Source organism: Camponotus vicinus, unplaced genomic scaffold (genome assembly GCF_025532165.1).
Source record: "Camponotus vicinus isolate PSW18456_S1 unplaced genomic scaffold, iyCamVici1.0 SCAF_1, whole genome shotgun sequence".
In the NCBI taxonomy this organism is placed as follows: domain Eukaryota; kingdom Metazoa; phylum Arthropoda; class Insecta; order Hymenoptera; family Formicidae; genus Camponotus; species Camponotus vicinus.
Window position 1 is genome coordinate 3,526,049 of NW_028141945.1, and position 19,359 is coordinate 3,545,407.

The window sequence follows — 19,359 nt, forward strand, 5'->3', positions numbered from 1 at the left end:
GAGGAGCGTAAATTTTAGCTGCCATGATCAGTATATCTTTCCATAAAATCGCGTTTGCATAGCGCGTAAACTGCGCTACTATTCTAGATTACTGAATTCTTCTATTCTTGTGCGTATGTGCGTGTGTGTTAATGTTATGTACAAATATATTTGCATTGTTTATAAGAATGAGAAAGAGAAAGAAAGAAATTTTTAAAATATTAAAGATTATTTAATTTAATATATAAAAATTTTTTTAGTTATTAAGTATAAAATGACAAAGTTTTAAAAATAAATTATATTACGTTTATATAAGCTAGTTTATTCGTTACTTGGGATTGTTGTTTATTTATTTCAGCATATCTAATATTAATTATTGGTACGAATAAATGTGACATTAAAGTAAGGGTAATAAAATTGTAATTTAACATTCATTTTCATTTCGCAATCTACAACCGAAGCATCAGTTAATTGGGTAATCCCGAACCCACTACACATTAATTGATCCATGTTTTCACCCTCAGAATTAAATATAAGGTACCCGTGTCCCGAAAGGAATGTATGACTGACATATAAACATGCCAGGATTTACAAGATAATAGTTAAGTCAAATGATTACGTTCTTCGCTGTTGGAAAAAAAGTCATCTTCCTTCACCCCATCGGCATCCCTCGCGATCTTCCGCGCTTCCCCTTGCGGATCCTGCGCGATCCAGCAATGTTTTACCCTCGTCTCTCGCGTCAGTGTTAAACCCCCGTGGGGCGGGAAATGCTTTTCGGCGAGAGAGGAAAGAAGTTTGAATTTTCCAATGTCGAGTTTGACTTGCAGAGTGCTAATATTAAAGTTCGTCGTGTGCCGCACGGGAACGAAGGACTAGGCTTCGGAACGAGGACACGACACGACGAGAAGAGAGGTGCCTGCCGCGCCTCGTGCATTAGTCGAGGCGCCCTGGCTCTCGGGATTAGATTAGAATTTGTTAGGGGCGTCTCTTCGGCGGTAACTTCGTCCCAGGAACGCCGCCAGTTTTGTTTCATCGCCTCCGGGCGTGAGAGCTTTTCGGAAACTTTATTACAGGAAGTTCCGTTGGGACGCACGTTACCCACTAGGAGACGAGGTACAAAAGGTTTTTCAAGCCGGCCCGTCGAAGCGGACCGGAAAGGCCGCGAGATTCTCGCCCTGGACTGTTTGTTCACTATTATCCCTGTCTCGAGTTGTAATTTGTCATTCTATTGGAAGAGAATTTACAGGGGGACAAGTGTGTTTAAATCGTGATATTGTTAAATGAAAAAGTCAAATGATCAAGATCATATTCATATTTGTATATCGATAAATATCAAACAGAATTCATGAATTTTTTAAATATATACATGTATCTGATATATGTATATTTTTTCCTTGTATTTTATCTCATGACTTCATCTTCTATATAATTTTTATATGTTAAATATAATTAATTAGCGATATATTTACTTTTTAATGCTACTAACGTATCCACGCTATAAAGTTATTATTTTGAGAAATCTTTACAGTAAGAAATGTCTAACTTAATTCAAAAGTACTTGCGCTTGGTTAATTGTAAATAGTTAATAGTATGTCTCAACCGAACACGGTCTGAGTAGTTTGTTGATGCAGTGGCTTCCAAATTTTAGTTACGTGACATTAACAATAAACTTTTCCTCGGAAGAAGAGTTGGCACGATTTGTCTATCTTCAAGAGATAGACTTTGCCGAGGTTTGCTTCATTCTTGCTATACTTCGCGCATTAACCGAAACACTACGAAGCTGGATTAGAATTTGTCAGAGCTGTCTCGCAATAACTTCGTCCGAGGAAATGCTCGGAGTTTTGCTTTAAGAAGTTTGCCTCTCGTCTCGTGATAAATTGAAACTAATTTACACCATGCATAATAAAGTTCTTGAAATAAAGTGCATCTCAAAATCTCGGAAAAAGAAAAATTTATATGATCTCGGAAAGTGTGTATCGTATGTCGCGAGTGAAATAAAGTTCCATTAATTGGCGAGTTGAAAATGACTGTCCGATGCATTTAAATTAGATATTATTTAATGACAAAGTTAATAAATTATGATCTCGATAAATAATTTATTGCCAGAGTTGGTTAATCTCTGATGAACTTCGAAGATTAAAATAATAGAGAACAGTACGGATAATATAATTTCTTGCATATAACATTATAAATTGTATTTTGATGATGAATAAATAATATCATAATTATTATTGTACAATAACAATGTATTAATCAAATAATCAGATTTAACAATAATTATTTCGATGATTTTCATTTTGATAATTTAAGCGATTATTAAAACAATGTTAATCAACTTTAGTAATTGTTTTTTTATATTTATCATGGTTATTATTATTCTGATAAATTAGCGCGATTCAAAATTAAAGGTAATCCAAATGTAAAAAAAATTTTTTCCCTATTTTTTTTTTTTTTTATTTAACTTGTTTTTCATTTACTCTAGTAATGGACGTCGACCGTGAATTCGCTTCAAACTGACAGTTTTACGACCGCATTAAGTTTCTTATTTTTGTTCCTTTCGAAGCCGAAACACGAAAGAGCTTTTCTTCGTCGTCTTTCCACTTCGACCATCGACGACTACGCAAACCTGATTTTCACTTTTCTTTAATTTGATTCAATTTTTGCTATGGCGAGAAACATGGTATTCGTATAACGGCATTACTTTTTATGATTTATTCCTTCTTAAGAATTTTTTTTACGAAATTATTTTTCAAAAAAGCTTCATTTTCAGTGTTTTCCATTGAGCAAAAACTGAAATCAAACCAATATGTTTAAACGAATAAACATAATAAATGCACTTTGAATATTTAATGTTTTAGGTTACACAAAATTATAAATTATTACTATTTCAATAAAATAACAATAAAATAAAAATTATTGAAAGAGAAAGGAAGAGAAATGTTATCCTGTTTATTAAAATAATCTTGAAAGTAGCGAAATTTTTTAATGGATCAACGATATATCGACAATTGCAATTTCTTTAATTACTATCTTTAAATATTTACTGTAACATCACATTAACTAGAATAATCTCGAGTATGAAAGCGTAGTGCATCGTAAACACAAAGTACCCACTAGAGCAGAGAGATAATGCAGGAACGTAGTCGCAGAGATTCTTATAGGGTTCAAAAATTTTAGGACATCCTTTTCATAAACATTGCAGAAATTTTATATTAATATTATAAAATATTATAAATAATAAAACAACACAAACATACGTAAAATAAAAAATAAAAAGAACTATTAAACTAACTATAAAAACGAAATGTGAAAATATATATCTCACTACTTACACACACAAAATATCGATGAAACTAATTATCTTTTGTACGCAAACTATTATTCGCATGTTCACTCATTTTATTTTGATATAAGATCACAAAAAAATTAAAATCTAAAAACTGATTCAGAACTATTCACCAGAATATTCCTGAATTATTTATAGTTACATAAAGAAACACATTATATTAATATAAATACCCTTTATATAATAAATCTGAAATATATTCTTTTTTAATGAATGAACGCTACGGTTAAAACATCATTTTAAGAAAATCTTGCTTACGCCCTTGGAACATAAGATAACAATACAGTTGGTGTAGAGCCAAGCTGCATAACCATTTTCATAGTCAGGCGGTTTTGCGTTTTATGGTAATGCTCTCGCGTCAAACATACACCGTTACTTCCGACGTTTAATGCGTTTACTCGAAAATTTTCACCGCGACGGGGTGGATAAAGTGTCACGATTCACTACCCGCATTACAAATGTTTTTTACGGTGTTGTGTTCCATAAGCGAGTTACGACCACAAATTCACCTTACGAGACTCGTTCCTCGGTGACGTGAAAATATCATACTCGTCGGATTTTACGGGCCGTGTATGTTTAAAACTCGCGTATTTAATTATTCACGTGCAATATAAACCACTCGGATTATGGGCGAATTTTGCATGGCTTTAAAATTACAAAAGAGATATGATTATCCCTCCTAATGGTTACGCCGAGGCTCGTTAACGTAATTGCATAATGGCCGCTCGGACATAATTTTACCGAATATGCATAAAAATCTCATTTTGTTTAAATGCAATATTGCAAGTTAAAATAATAATGTAACACGGAAAAAAATTTTCATTTAAATAACATAGAATTTTCATAACAATTAAAATATCTTGTAATACATCTCGTAATACATCTAATGAAATATTTGAGATAAACACAATCATATAAAAAATGTTGTTAATTATATTACCTTGTTATACAAATGATTAATTATTGTTTTGTACATCACAAATCAAAATGCTAATAAAAAGTTAATTTTGAGTTTTACGTACCTTGCCACTTTTTCGAGGAATCAACTCGTAGGGTTCCTTCGCTCTGAATTTGATCCTTACCGTTGGTAACGCGACAGGTATAAAAACCAACATCAGAAACGTCTAAATTTGTGATTTTTAATCGACTTCCGGCCAGATTCTTCGCTGCATGTTCGTGCATCTGGAATGTTGAACATATCGATCTACATTTATTGCATAATAATGTAAGAAATATAAAATAAAAAAATGAATAAATTTAATATTAAAAAGAATTTAAAATGCATAAAAATATAAAATTTTGATTTAAAAATAAAAATATAGAAGAGCTAATTTTAGAAAAAGAAAATTTTTCTTTTGCGTGCCATTCTCAGAGAAACAATTCCGAATTTAATGGTTTGATAATTTTATGCATACTTGTGCGTGTATTTTCCTAATAGTGATTTTCGGTCGGTCTTCTTCTAACGGGGCTTCATTCTTGAACCATCGTATCCTTGTCGGCGGAGGATCGCCCACGACTTCGCATCGCATATGGGCGACGCCGCCGGCGTCCTTCGAGATATTTGTCAGAGTTCTTACGAATTTTAAAGTGCCACTTTTCGTGCCGGATGCAGCGTCCACATCAGTCCTGCGAAAAAGATGATAAAATATATTCTTTATCACAGTATCACTAAAATGTGAGATGCAATTTTTTAAAGCTCTATTTATAAAGTTTCAATGACAAGATATGTCTTTGAATTATAAAAAGACATATTATACAATATGTATTCATGCTATTTTGCATTATTATCTCATAATGTCGCGATAAATTTGTGATAAATTTTCTATTATTTTTAAATTATATATCATGCAAATATTATTTAAATCTTTATTGTATGAATCGATCGCGTTCGTAATCCTAGCTGTAGTAACTGCAAAAAGGAATCATTAAGGAAAATAAAATATATTATTCTTTTTATAGAGCAAGTTCTATTATTTGCAAAAAATTTAAGTTATATATATATATATATATATATATATATATATAAACTAATCTTAAATTATATAATTATTTTTATTAATCGCAGCGTTAAATAAATTTTAAAATCATTTGGCTAATTTTTTTCAAAGAATGTAAGAAAGTAAAAATTTTCAATAGAGATAAAATATGTAAACGAATCAAAGAGAGATCTCTTTTTACTATCACACATAAAATGTTGTGAAAAACTATGTATATAAAGAAAATAATTGCGTACATCATTTATATTATCAGTACATTATTTATCTCTAAATTAATTATTATTAAAATTTTTTGAAATTAATTCTACTTTAGAGATGAAGATATTTTTCTACTTTTATAAATGAGACTTTATATATTGGATCTTTCAATCTTTAAATATTTATATAAAATATTTTTCGCAAGTGTTATATTTTTACGCAGCTTGCAAAATTATACAACATTTTTACATGACAATATAAATCGTGTCCCCAAAGATATAAGTTTATGTTAACACAATAATCGCGAATGAGATGTTGATACAAGATGTAACCCAATTCAACAGCGATAATGACTTCAGAGACATGGATGTTGCAATCAATTGCAGCATCCGGTGAGTGGAGACACTCAAATGGGCGCGCTCCCTATGATTAAACAAAGAGGGCTGCTACACTAAAATGCAGTATTAAATATAAATACGGAATCATACGTTCTTTTTCTCTTCTTCTTTCCCCGACTGTCCATGAAAGTAATGCTTATCGCGCCAAGTTTTCTTTATCCCGGGAGACTTGATACATGGCGTTGCGAGACGCATTTAGCGCATGTTTCCGGAAACGTGCGCCACACACTTTTTAAATCCCGTATATTCGCGCGAAAATACGACACGCGACGTGCATCCGCGCCTCTCGCTAAATTCCTGAAAGTCAGAGAATAATTCAAGCGCAACGCGCGGTGGGACAAAGGGCGACTTTAATTATGTCGCCGATGCAATTGCATTTCACGTGGCGACATTCACGACCGCCGACAGTCGTAATGTTACGACGTGCCGTTGTAACGAGAGATACGCACCGTTTGGGTGCGTCTATGCGATAAGACGCGGTTATTACTATCCATGTTTGTACGCTATTATTGTTGTTTGGCACGGGGAATGATAATAAGTTTGAGAAAGATATTCTTTGAATGCATGTGGTATAAATTCCAATAATTGGTAGTAATAATATAAAATGTTCTCGTGTGGATATTCAAATAAAATTCAATATAATTAGACAATTATTTAGACAAATTAATAAAATAAAGATTTTACGGAAAAAGAGGAAGATTTAAAGTAGAAGAATGGCCAATTAAAACTGCATAACTTTCTGATCCTCTAATATTTTGCAATATATTTTTTTATTAAATATTATATTAATTATATATATAATATCATAAATTGATTTACGAACACACGTTTATTAAAATCTCTCCATTTATTTAAAGGAATTTCTTCATTCCTCAAATGAAATATTTTAAATTTCTTAACTTTTTCTTGAATAAAAAATTCTACAGACATCTTTATTCTCTTATTATTTAAATTTTCTTTATATTATGTATGTTTTTAATTTGATTTTCGCTTTTATTACAAACTGTCAATTTCGAAAATAGTTTATTTATTCATAAGAAGTGTTCTATTAAATTTTACTTGATCGATAGCCGTTCTCGCGCGATGAATTTGAGCGATAGCTGATACGCGAAGGAACACAAACGGAGGAACAGGGCGGTTAGGGTGACCCTATCCTTCCGCAGAGGGCCAATCACCGAGTTTACATTGCCGCCTGTATGCGTGCAAGTCGGCAAGAAGCGTGTGTACGGGTGAACATGTGTGCGAGGCCTTAGATACACGGATGTGAGAGACATTTGTGTACGTACCATCAGCCACGTTTGCACGTGGCAGGACGTGATTGCATGTAGGTACGGAGAGTAACTAACCCCGCGTTTACCGCTGGTTATTGAATATAAATCAACCTATGATCAGGAGTAAGTCATCGTGATGGTACAGGCCTGGCAGGAAGTTCGCCTCGTTCATGACGAAGCACAACGTCGTTTGCAAACATCAGAATAACTGGGAAGTGGATAATCGCAGGAAGATCGTGTATCAAAACTCATATTTTGTATCGAAATATGTAGAGAGAAATCGAAAGTATTTCTCACGTTAGACAATAAAAGTACACATGCCATAGGATTTAACATTTAATAAAATGTATCTCATTAATGTCAATAACATCTGTATTTTTTTAATCATATGATATGATGTTTTTGATGTTAAGAATAAATTGGAGCTCTCATTATCAAAATTAATATATGATTTAAAATTTATTTATGATATTAAAATTAATTATAAAAAATTAAAATTAATTTTAGCATTTCTATTTTCAAAACTACTCTCAATTATATCGAAATAAATTTCACTAAAAAAATATGATTTTACACATTTGTTAATTCCTTCGCATTAAGAAATATTACATCTATTTTTGTATTCTCTCTGCATATTTCACATTTTTCTAAATGCAATTTTTTTGAAGCCCTCTGAAAATTACGTTCGGATTAAGTATCTAATTAAATATAGCAACAAGATTTGGTTTCTGGGATACGCTCAAAGCTGGAGCTTCTCGGTGCATGAAAATGCGCCAATGTAAATTGCATAAATATCAACCGCGACACGTGTGTCAACCGCGGCTGGCAATTTTCGACGCCGGGTGGCGCGTATGAAATTAGCGGCGTGTATTCGGGCAAGATGAAAATACGTACACCGCCTGTGGTGCCCTGTACAGTGCGTCAGTTGACTGCACTTTATCTACCCGCTATGTAAAGTAATTCTATGCATTTTGAAGCGACGCCGCGTTTATCAGCTGGTTGAAGCGAAACGCGCTCTTTTCATTTTCAGCGCGCTGCACGCGGTGACATGCGCGCCTGCATTCTTAACTCGGTGACGCGCGATAAAATTGCATACATTTACGTACGTAAACGGGATGCTGCGCTCTTATCTATCTGCGCATCGTGACGATATTTTCATGCTGTCTCGTTATGCGATAACGAAAAAAAATTCTACAGGAGGCTATGGCAGAGTTAAATGAAATCGAGATCTTTGAAAGCCTTAAAAAACACGGAGTTTTTTTATTATTTCATGTGTATGATATAAAATAAATATTATTTTATTTTTGAAGATAACGCAGAGGATTTACGTTTAAGAAAATATATAAATAAATTATTTGTTACAAAATCATGAATAAGCTTATCGAATTTGACTTGGTGAATATCGATTTTATCACCTTTTAAAAATTCAAACATTGATATACGTTCTGTTATTCTGCGGCAAAGATTGACAAAGGAGTTAGAACACTCACGACGTGCACTTGCGACACATAATAGCATATGCAACTCTACTAATTACGTGGCTCGGTCCCTCATGGCGCGCGATGTTTGTTGTTTGAGTAGAATATTATTGCGCATTCACGTACTGAGTGAACTTCGTCGTCAGAGATTTGTAATTATATCCTAATAAGGAGATGTTGTAATTCAAATGTTTAAATTTTTTAATTAAAAATTTATAAATTTTAAAACATGACGGAGACACTGAAAAGCTAGAGAATAAAAATTTTCGTTTTAAAGAATGTGAACTGATGTAGCGAAAATGCTTCGATTTAAATTTAAATGATAATATAAAAAAAATGAAGTTTTACATATAAACGTTTGTGTACGTATGATTTTACGCAATTATATACATATATTTATAAATTAAAAATAAATAACATTTATAGATCGGTAATTTTGAGAAAGATCGCTATAGAAGAATTTGATTTTTTCACATTTTAGATAGTTGAACACAACTCGATATTATAAAAATATTATGTATTTAAATATCAGAAAATTTTGTGAAATGTAGAACACATTAAAGAAAGATATAATCTGTAAGATTTCTTCAGAAGAGACGCGGGAGGTTTATAAGGAAAATGTGCGTTGGAAAGCGTTAACACTTCGTCGCACCGACGGCATTACGTCACTTCCTTCGTTGGCCATTTCAAGCAGACAGAAGACCTTCTCAGACGAGGATTAGGAGGTTGCAGGGTTTCTATAAATAATGCAACGTTTAACCATCCCTTATCCTCCTTCCCTCCCACTGTTCACCGGCGGTCCCGCACCCCATTGTCGGAGACAACATTTTAAGTGGTAGAGCTTGTTTCTCGCTCGCCTGCTTGGAAAGTTAAAGTTAATGCTCTGGCAGGAAATGTACAAATTGTAGAATGAAACATCATAATGGGTCTTCATATATAAAAAAATTTTTAGATTTTTTAAATTCTCATATTCTCATTATTTTAATCATATTTGTTTATTAAATGTTTGTTATTCTTTCTTCAAAATTCGTAAATCAATTCTAATTTTTTTGGCGCTAAAAGTGAAAATACACACACACAAATTGTAAGAATTTAATTCTATAGATTCCTCTCATATATATTGTTTTATTGGTAAGCAATTCTTTAACAAGCTCGACAAACAATCGTTGAGTAATTTACCAATGCTGGTTGTATTATTGTTATCTATCACGGTGCCTATTACTATTAAATAATGATTTCAATTATATCACGATTGGAACCTGGGAAATGGTAAGGTTTATCGAACATGGCCATCATATTCAGGCCAATAACACGTTGTTTCAATATTAGACTATTCAACATTCATTGGGAAGTAATGCACGCCGTCACATTTACATCCAAATTAGAGATAAACAATACTGTGCTAATGATTACGATTGATATTGCGGTTATAGAAATTTCCGTCACCAATCGTGTACGAATAATCGCTAATAGGTGAATTAATTAACACTTGGTTGGCATAATTACGTATCTGTATCTCTTTGTATATTTACATTTTTATTTATATTTACAAATATGTGTGCGTGCGTGTAGTACATATGTATTTAAAGCAATGTAAATTTTTATCAATTTTATACACATTTAAAAATTCTTATTCTATAATTCGATCTAATCCTATAATTGGATTTTTTTCAAGCGATTGCGATGTAATCGATTACAAAGACGTTCCCAGAAGGAAGATTTATTCTTGCTTAATATTCCGAGAGAAATGGCTACTCGTAGAAGCCCGCAGCCAACCGGGCATCGATATTAATGGAGTTATGTCATATTTAGGGTCGAATAATGTATAGCGATCGCATTGGAGAAGTACATGTCGAAATTGTGTGCATACGCAAATACAAAGGCACGCACTTACACACAAATGCTCATACACAACGGGCCGCATATGTCGCTATCGGTATCAGAGCCATAATGTGTTACCACGACCGACTAGGATGTGTAATTTCAATCGCGTCGAACCCATTACCGTGTCATTATGTCGTGATATAATGATGTAAACTAATGTCACGTGCAGGTGCGTAAACGTGATGTTATAATGGGTTATAGCGTAAAGCCAAAGTTGTATAACTTTGCAAACTCGAGTATAGCATCTTAGATAATTAAAATGTAATTAAATCTGATCGTCGTGAATTTACGATGGTTATTGTTATTTTACCTATCCAGATGTTATCTAACAGTGTATCATATTATCGTAGTTTAATTCTAAAAGTACAAAATCAAACTTCAAGTTCAAGGATATGACTAAGGTAGAGTAATCGAATTTAATCCTTGTAGATTTATGACAATAATTATAATTTATTTAGACAAATTATATTTTAATCTTGCTTAATGTGCTTTTTTACATTTTATAAATATATTGAATGTTTTCGGTACGTTTTACAAAATGTGAAAACGTTTTTAAAATTATGAATTTTTTTATCGCTTAAATATTTAATATATATTTTATGAAAAATATTTTATTTGATGATAATTCATATGAACATCGCAGTATAAATGAAGTAGCATTAAGATTGTATATATAGCTCTATATAGATCCTTGAAATATTCCTTGACTACGACTATGCGAGAAAGATATAAATTCCAATGAAACAGCCAAAGATATATGTGCTATCTTGGAAGCAAGATGTCGCATACGCGTTTTATGGCGTGTAATTTCAATAACGATGAGTGTATTATCGCATCAGAATATATACTACGATAAATCTATGCACTGCGTATCGGCTCGTACGTCACTTGTGTATCCAAGCATGAAGAAGAATAGATTACATAGAATAACATAATAATATAATATTGAACGAAACAAATTTATACCGTAAGAAAACTTATAAGTCGATAGATATCGTAAAAAATTGTTCTTTTATCTAAAATCAAATATGTTAAAAAAATCATAAATACTGTTAGGTCTATTTAAGAATATAAGTCATCAAAATAAGTTTATTTTTAATCCTTTATAACTTATAAATTATTAATGTCTTTTAATTGAGAAGAAGTGATTTTTACCTTTTTACTCGCGCAATATAGATTTCAATTTTTTAATAACATAGATTTTCCATTTTCTAACCGATCAAACTGATTTATAGCGACGAGATGTCAATATGAAATTCTTGAAAAGAGAAAATTGCAGAAGTCGAACTCTGCAGAAAGTACGCGATTTTCCTATTCGCGACAGTAAAAGATTCATGAAAAAGAAGAAACGTTAACAGGAAATTAAAAAGATATATTACGTATTCGAGGTAGAGAGCAGTATCCCGTATGTAGAGGGTGCTCCAGAACCACCGAATGACGTTTTAAGCACCTATCCTTCGACGAATTGGAAACTTTTCCTCTCTGCCCGACGCTGATTTCGATATTAAATTTTCCAGTGTAACGACAAAACTGATTTATTGCGACGGGACGTCGATATCGACTCCTCGTGGAAAGAAAATCGCACGGCGCGGGCCGCATCGCGGAAATTGTGCGACTTTTCTGCTCGACATCCTGAGCGCGAAGGGACATTCCCCGAGATGGGAATTTTCAAATATATTTTCATCCCGTTGTAAACTCACACATCGAAAAGCCTGTCGGAAGCTACTTCGCAATCGCTGCCCGAGGAAAGCGCGGATATGAAATTTGAACTGCGGAATTTCGATTGGCTCTATCGACGCGTCCGTCGCAAATTAGCTTAGTCGTAGAGAGGGTGAGAGGGGGGCGGAGAATTCAAATTTAATCATGCGGCAGCCTTTACAGTTCCACGAGACTTGCCTACACGGGAAGTGGCATTATTAGCTTTCGAATCGAACCAATCAAGTCGCTTCCTTATTAAGCCCCGCGGGGTTCCTCTTCCCTTGTCCTTGTCCTTTCCCGTTGTACAGTAAAAACGAATCTGTCTGTCGTTCCCTTCATAATATTTTCCCCTTTTTGATATCTGTCCAACTTTCTTTCTTTCAACTATATATTTCCTCCGAAATAAATATCGTTATTTTTTAACTTATGATTTTAATCGTTATACTTTTTTTTAGTCGTTGTGAAAGGGATTTTTATAAATTTAACTAAGTATATATGTAATATCACTTGTAATATCATTTTATATTTAATTTTCCAACCTTTCTCTAGCTGGAAACATTATATTGTTATTAACTATTTTTTTTTAATTGTGATACTAAAATATTTTTTTGACAAATATTTTTCATTTAACTAAAATTGCATTTGACAAATATTTTTCATTTAACTAAAATTGCTGTATTTTTACTAAGATATATTTTCTTCCGCCTTTCACGCAAGAAATATTTATATAAATTTTATTTTATTGAATAATCACAAGAAATAAGTACAACTAACATGATAATATGATAATTAATTATAATAGTTATAGAATCCGTTAATATTGGCGTTGATTTCGAAATTTGTTCTCCTCGATCAGGATTAGCTAATTATTCGAACAGATACTTTGACGAGATTCAACGAAATATTTTGTCCTTTGTTTTCAAATCCCCACAAAAAATGCGACAGTATGTATATGTGAATGTGTAACGCAATTAAAAAGGGTCGGTTTCTTGCTTGTCTCGGCAATTTCGTCCGGATACAGGTAGGAAGTCTTCGGTCATCGTTGATGGACGCGGTCGATAGCAATTTTAATTGCTAATTAAGCACGGTGCTAGTTAGACGGATATATGTTCTGCATTTAATCCTGCGATAAGACGATAAGAGAATAGGGGTTGTAAGTAGATATATAACACTCACCCGTTACTGGTCGAGTCAAAAACATCGTTGTAGTCTTCGTCTGTGCTATAGTCCTGTACGTCAGTATCCGAATCCTCGATATCGCCATTTCCACCTGTAAACAGAAAACCGATTTATTTTTATTGATTCTAATTTAATATGATTATTTAACATAACGTTACGTTAACATTACGTTTAATAGAAAACATACATAAAATCGATATTGAAATATTGAAGTTCCCTAACATATTAAAAAAATTTTAATAAATTTTCTAAAATTATAGTTTTAATTTTTTGATCTATGTTATGAGAAATATGATAGTTTAAGATATATGAAAATTGAAATTTAACAAATTAAAAAGATAAAAATCTTTTAAGAAATTCTATATAATTTTCCACTTGCCAGTGCTCATTGTTCAATTCTCAATAATCACATTAAATAAAGTCTGAAGTATTCTACCAATAAAACGACAATTAGCGTTTTTGCGGTTTCTTGTAAAGTTCGTTGTGAAACGAACCGTTATCGATTCAATATTGATATTAAATCAAGAGTGGATCAAACTCAACAGAAGGATTAAATTAATTCTCGCGCACACATTTTCAATCAATTTGACCCTCATCGAACTTGCTATTACTCTATTACTATGATGATGAAGTTTCATTCAAGCATAAATATTTTATGAAATATTAAAAAGAATAGAAAATCATTTATTACCTTATTTTTATTAATATTTTATTATACAAATTTTATTTTTTATTTTATTATTTTCTTTTTAATTATTCAAAACAAATAATCAAATTTAGCGTTCTTTCTTATAGAAAGTAAATTTTTTTAATGAATGTGCGATTTTTACAACAATATATAATTACAATATATATGTTTAAAATTAAATCAATTAATTAATTAATTATATAAAACTGAACGAATAAATCCTGATTTACAATGTACACGTTTGTTTTGATAAAAATACTTCTTCCATTTGATTCCTCAGAGATGTCATAGAAACGTCTCGCACTATATTATCGTTTTCATGTCGGACTAACGATTTTTCCTGCGTTCCTACGCTGAGAAGATTCACAGGGATTAATACGTCGAATTCTCGACATTCCGCCGATTAAATTGCAGCCGGTACAACGGATATATTTGCCGATGTCGGAGGGGTAATCTCCGTGCACACAATTATAACTTACTCGCACGTCTTCCGGATCCTAATATATTTGGCTAGACGGTGCCGTCAACAAACGATTTCGTCGGTCGACGGTGCCGCGAGATTAATTTGTGAATCATGATTAAGGTCGGCACGCTCCCGAGTTGTTAGCGCGATAATGAGTAATCCGCCAGCGAAAGAGGTTTAATATGGAATCTCACTCCGAGAGTGTGTACGGTACACATACTGGCTATTATATGACTGACCATATTGTCTATTATATTACGACTGTAGAGCTGGCGCAAATAATACCAGACTCATATTTATAAATTATCATATCTCTAAAAAGTTACGTTAACGCCGTAAGTGATATACATGAAAATTTTTTGGCGTGAAAAATAAGTGGGGGAGCAATTTATTCAAATTATATTACTATATGATCTTCATATTTTAACATCTTTTATTTAAAATTTTTTCATCTTTTAAGATTCTATAATAATTCTCTATATATGCTCTCTCGCAATCTGTTGTACGTGTACTTTCATAAGTCATAATGCAGCAAAAGCTATTAACTAATCAAGTAAATTATTTGTTTAGTATCTGCACAACCGAGTAGGTGGTAAGAACATATTTAAACTCCCAGTCCTCTTACGAATATCGTTTTCCGATTCATTGATCAACCCAATTTACCATCGCATGTATTAAACATTAATAAATCATTATGAAACAATTATTACAAAATATTAAACTTTAGAATTACGAAAAAAAGATAAAATACATATTTTTTTAAATAAAAGTTTGATTTTATTTTTTTTAAACTAAATGTCAAAAAAGTAAATTGTTACATTAATGATTTTCCACGATATTAAAGTAAAACGAAGCTCGTAAAAAATTTTTTCCAAAAATATGTCATTTTAAAATGCATAAATCTATCCTAGAATAATTTTTTGGTTTGTTATATTTGATATGTAATTTTTCATTTTATTAGTATGAAACATGTACGCTATATCTATCGACAAACACTCCAAAATAATTTGTTTTTTAGTTGCATACTCTGAGCCATCGATTTGATTATAGTCCATCACGTTGAAACGACGATAAAATATTTTTTGCCTGTTGCCCCTAGAACGTGCTTTATCATCGATAGACTGCGAAGCTGGGATTTTTGATCGGACACAGAGAAGTTTTGCAAATATTGGTACGGGAAAAATACGAATTTTATTCAGTGTGTATCTGCGATGCATCCCGTTCGTATTGTAAAGTGACGTTTAACTTTGAATTTCGTCCGTGCCGCGAGTTTTTCAGTGAGCGCATGATAAAAAATCTATTCAAAATAAATATGAAAAATTTCTGGCCGATGTAAAATAAAAGCACGCGCGGTATATATAACAAATATCGACGAGCAGTTTGCATCTCTATTTCTATCGAGATTGTAATATTGATTGACAAAGCCGTATGACGTTTTTAATATATGAAATATGTAGGAGACTTATACATACAATACATATCGATATAGATTTTCCAATTGTGCAATCAGTGACAAAGTACTCTATAAATCAATTGCGGTTTATACATAAATCTATTTACGGTAAACACGAGTAGAATTTTAATGCTTCTTTTTTGTTAATCTATATGGATTTTTAATATCAAGTACAAAATTATAGAATTTATATTTTGCTAAATATTTTACAGTAGTGTAAGAAATATTAAAGTTATATTGAATTGTTATTTTGATATTATTTTGATGATTGAATATTTTTACATGTGTCTTAATTAATTATTTAACAAGATTGAATAAAATAATTGTAGCTATTTAAAATAATACGTAATAATACGTAAACTACAATACGTAAAGTCTCTAAATTCAATTGAATAATTCGTACGTTATTAATTAACAAATGAGAAATTCTTTTAGTATTCTACTAAAAATATTGACAGAAATGCGAGAAATACAAATATTCTGGAATGTCGAAAATCTCCCTCTCGGAGAATCCTCAGGTTAAGCAAGCCATGGTTTAATTTCGTTGACTATCCGCGTTGCAGCGATATTACAACGTTAAGCCGCTGGCCATTTCGCCACCGCCGTGTAATTGTCGCCGCGAAATTACGGCCGCGGAAAGGCCCCCTCTTGCGTACTTTCATTCGCTCCTGCTCTCTTGCGTCACGTTTCGTCTAATTCAAAAGTAGTATCTCGAGAGGAGAGTGGCTAATCCCGCTGCTGACTGTCCCCGACAGAAACGATCTCCTGGGTCTCATAAAAATAGTAATCTCGAATCTTTGTCAGGAGCTTATCACACATAACAATCCCATCTATTGGTATGCGTCATAAAAATGACACACGTTATCAACTCATGTCAGAACAAATGCACATTAAAAAAAAAAAAATATGAAAAACGAACTAGTCATAAAGAATTTTAAATATTTATATGGCATAATCTGCAGATATAACATTTTTAAGCAAATATTTTATTATTATTTACATAGACACATTTAATACTTATATCTGTTACTATACAAAACTTTCCAAGAGGCAAATAATTACGTAAAGCATCTGTTATAAAGATAATTATAAAAGATATTATTTGATTATGCTATTAAAATAATTATATATACATTAACAATTTAATAGCTTTAAAAGAGTAATTATAAGAGTAATATATAAGGTCGTTTAATATGAACTACTTTTTATCTAATTACATGTAAAATAATTAAATATTACAAATGATCTCTGTCAGAAAATCGACATGTTTGTATATACAAATATTTTATATATAAATATAATTCCTTGTCAATAAAATTTTCGATTCGCGTTGTTATAGTTTTGGATGCTGGTAAATGTTACTGACGCGCGACATTATCCGACGCATTCGATGAAACTCGGCAAATTGTTGGAAATGCACAATTCTCAGCGATTTTGATATTTCGCATATCTCCATGTGTATTTTATGTTTACATTACGTATACACCAGTTGGCAGATGTTGTCAACGCAAGTTTAATTTCGAATTAATGGGATGGTAATATCGTAGAGATGATGAGATTTACTGCACCATGTATAAATTGTTGCAGGATTCAGTGTTTTAGCATTGTTCAGTGTTTTAACAGTGCTCGCTATAACATCGGAAATATGGTGTATGTTAAAAATATAGGGATATATTTTCCATCATAGTTCTCTTTTAACGTTTATTTTTATTGCCACTTTATGAATGTCACAATTTTAGAATAAAACTGGTATGATTAAAATATCTGAATATCGCGCACGGAAACAAATATTAAAGCAGCATTTCACTTTTATGGAATATTCATGCTTGACAATAGCTACGTCGCGATAGAGAAACCCGAAAGATTAAACGGATTTTCGTAATATGGCCGATTTAAATTGCAGTTCGAGTTAAATTTCACGGGTCGCCGAATGCTACCGCTACCAAAATCCTGCATCCTTTAATAACTTCTAATTTTGGTGAATATTCGCCTGGTGTCGCACGCGAATATTTTCCATCTCGGTGCATACGAATCGACCCGTGTGTGAATCGAGGGAACATTGCTTTTTTTAATTACAGCGCGACTGCGGCTGTGCAATTTATGGAAACGCTGCTGCGCTGTATAAAACACTATCAAATCGAGAATTGCGTTCGCATTTTTTATATCGTTCTGTATTTAACTTTGTATCCATGATCAATCAATCAATCTCTCTCTTTTTTTATAATGTTTATTTTTTATAATTTTAATTTTATATCTTCCTCTTTAATACATTTTGAAAGAATAAGTAGCTCACATGTGTCGTGAAAAATAAGCCAATATGATTCACGATAGCATATGGCTTTTCATAGAAAAATGTCGGACATTTGGTCCTGAAATTTCGATATACAACGCGAAAGAGCTTGCTTCTCCTCGATCTGCTGACTGTCGTCGGTATAACAACCGCAACCTACATGCACTGTACGAGAACCATTTGAACCAAGTGTCTGGTTACGTGGTATGCGTCCCTCGTGAAAACGAATGCCCGTAGCACGTATGGAAAAAGAGAGAGAGACTGTGCGCATGTGTCCACATATGGGACATGGTACATGCACTACTCGTGGGAGAGGACCAATAAAATCGAACGTCATTGTAGTCACGTATGTTTTTTCCCATGCTTTTCCCTATCTTCCTGAAAAAAGCCGCAGAAACCTAAGAATGCAATTTCAATCCAATCGTAAAGTGTGTACGATACAATGCATATAGCATATTGATGAAAATTTTCCACAGTGTTTTTTACCAATAGATTTTTTGGGAAATTTACAATCAACATTTTTTTAATCACAATTTTTTATTAAATTTTATTTTTTCATGTTAAATTGCGATAATTAAAATCATGCCAGAATGAAATCTAAATATTAAATTTACTAACAATTGAATACGATTGATACATGAATAAAAAATAACATTTCTTTAAATTGTTCGAAGCGAATAGAATAATATAATAATAAAATAATATGACAGATAATTTTGAAAGTTTTTTTTGGATACTTATTTTCTACTCGCGTATAAAAGACGATAAACACATTTTGCGTCATAGCTTTCACAAAATGTTGAGTAGTAAGGTTAATCAACTCCCATACGTCATCGAAATATTGCTCTCTTGGGCGCGGTGTCTAAATGAAATTTCAATTTCTCGTAGACGGCTGGCTGGCGTGAAACAAAGCAGGTCGGACCGTGTGTGTCAGAAGCAGACTGACACGCGCGCGCCGCGCTCGCAACATTGGCATCCCACCAACGGCGGCACATCACCGACCCGTCATTATGCATTCGGGGTACAGCTTTAAACAA

The 19,359-nt window shown here is 32.5% G+C and overlaps 2 protein-coding genes across 4 annotated transcripts in view; one reads left to right on the plus strand and one right to left on the minus strand.

Moving 5' to 3' along the window:
• LOC145967592 (uncharacterized) overlaps positions 1-19,359 on the plus strand; it is a 224,121-nt gene that overhangs the window by 47,845 nt on the left and 156,917 nt on the right. The window lies entirely within an intron of this gene.
• The window catches only part of Ror (tyrosine-protein kinase transmembrane receptor Ror), a 264,893-nt gene that overhangs the window by 35,183 nt on the left and 210,351 nt on the right, over positions 1-19,359 (minus strand). For all 3 annotated transcript variants that reach the window (XM_083092607.1, XM_083092599.1, XM_083092616.1), the window contains 3 exons: positions 13,426-13,519; positions 4,741-4,951; positions 4,348-4,507 (listed from right to left, as the gene is read on the minus strand). In XM_083092607.1, coding sequence (XP_082948733.1) covers positions 4,348-4,507; positions 4,741-4,951; positions 13,426-13,519 — 465 coding nt within the window. The remainder of the gene's footprint in view (positions 1-4,347; positions 4,508-4,740; positions 4,952-13,425; positions 13,520-19,359) is intronic.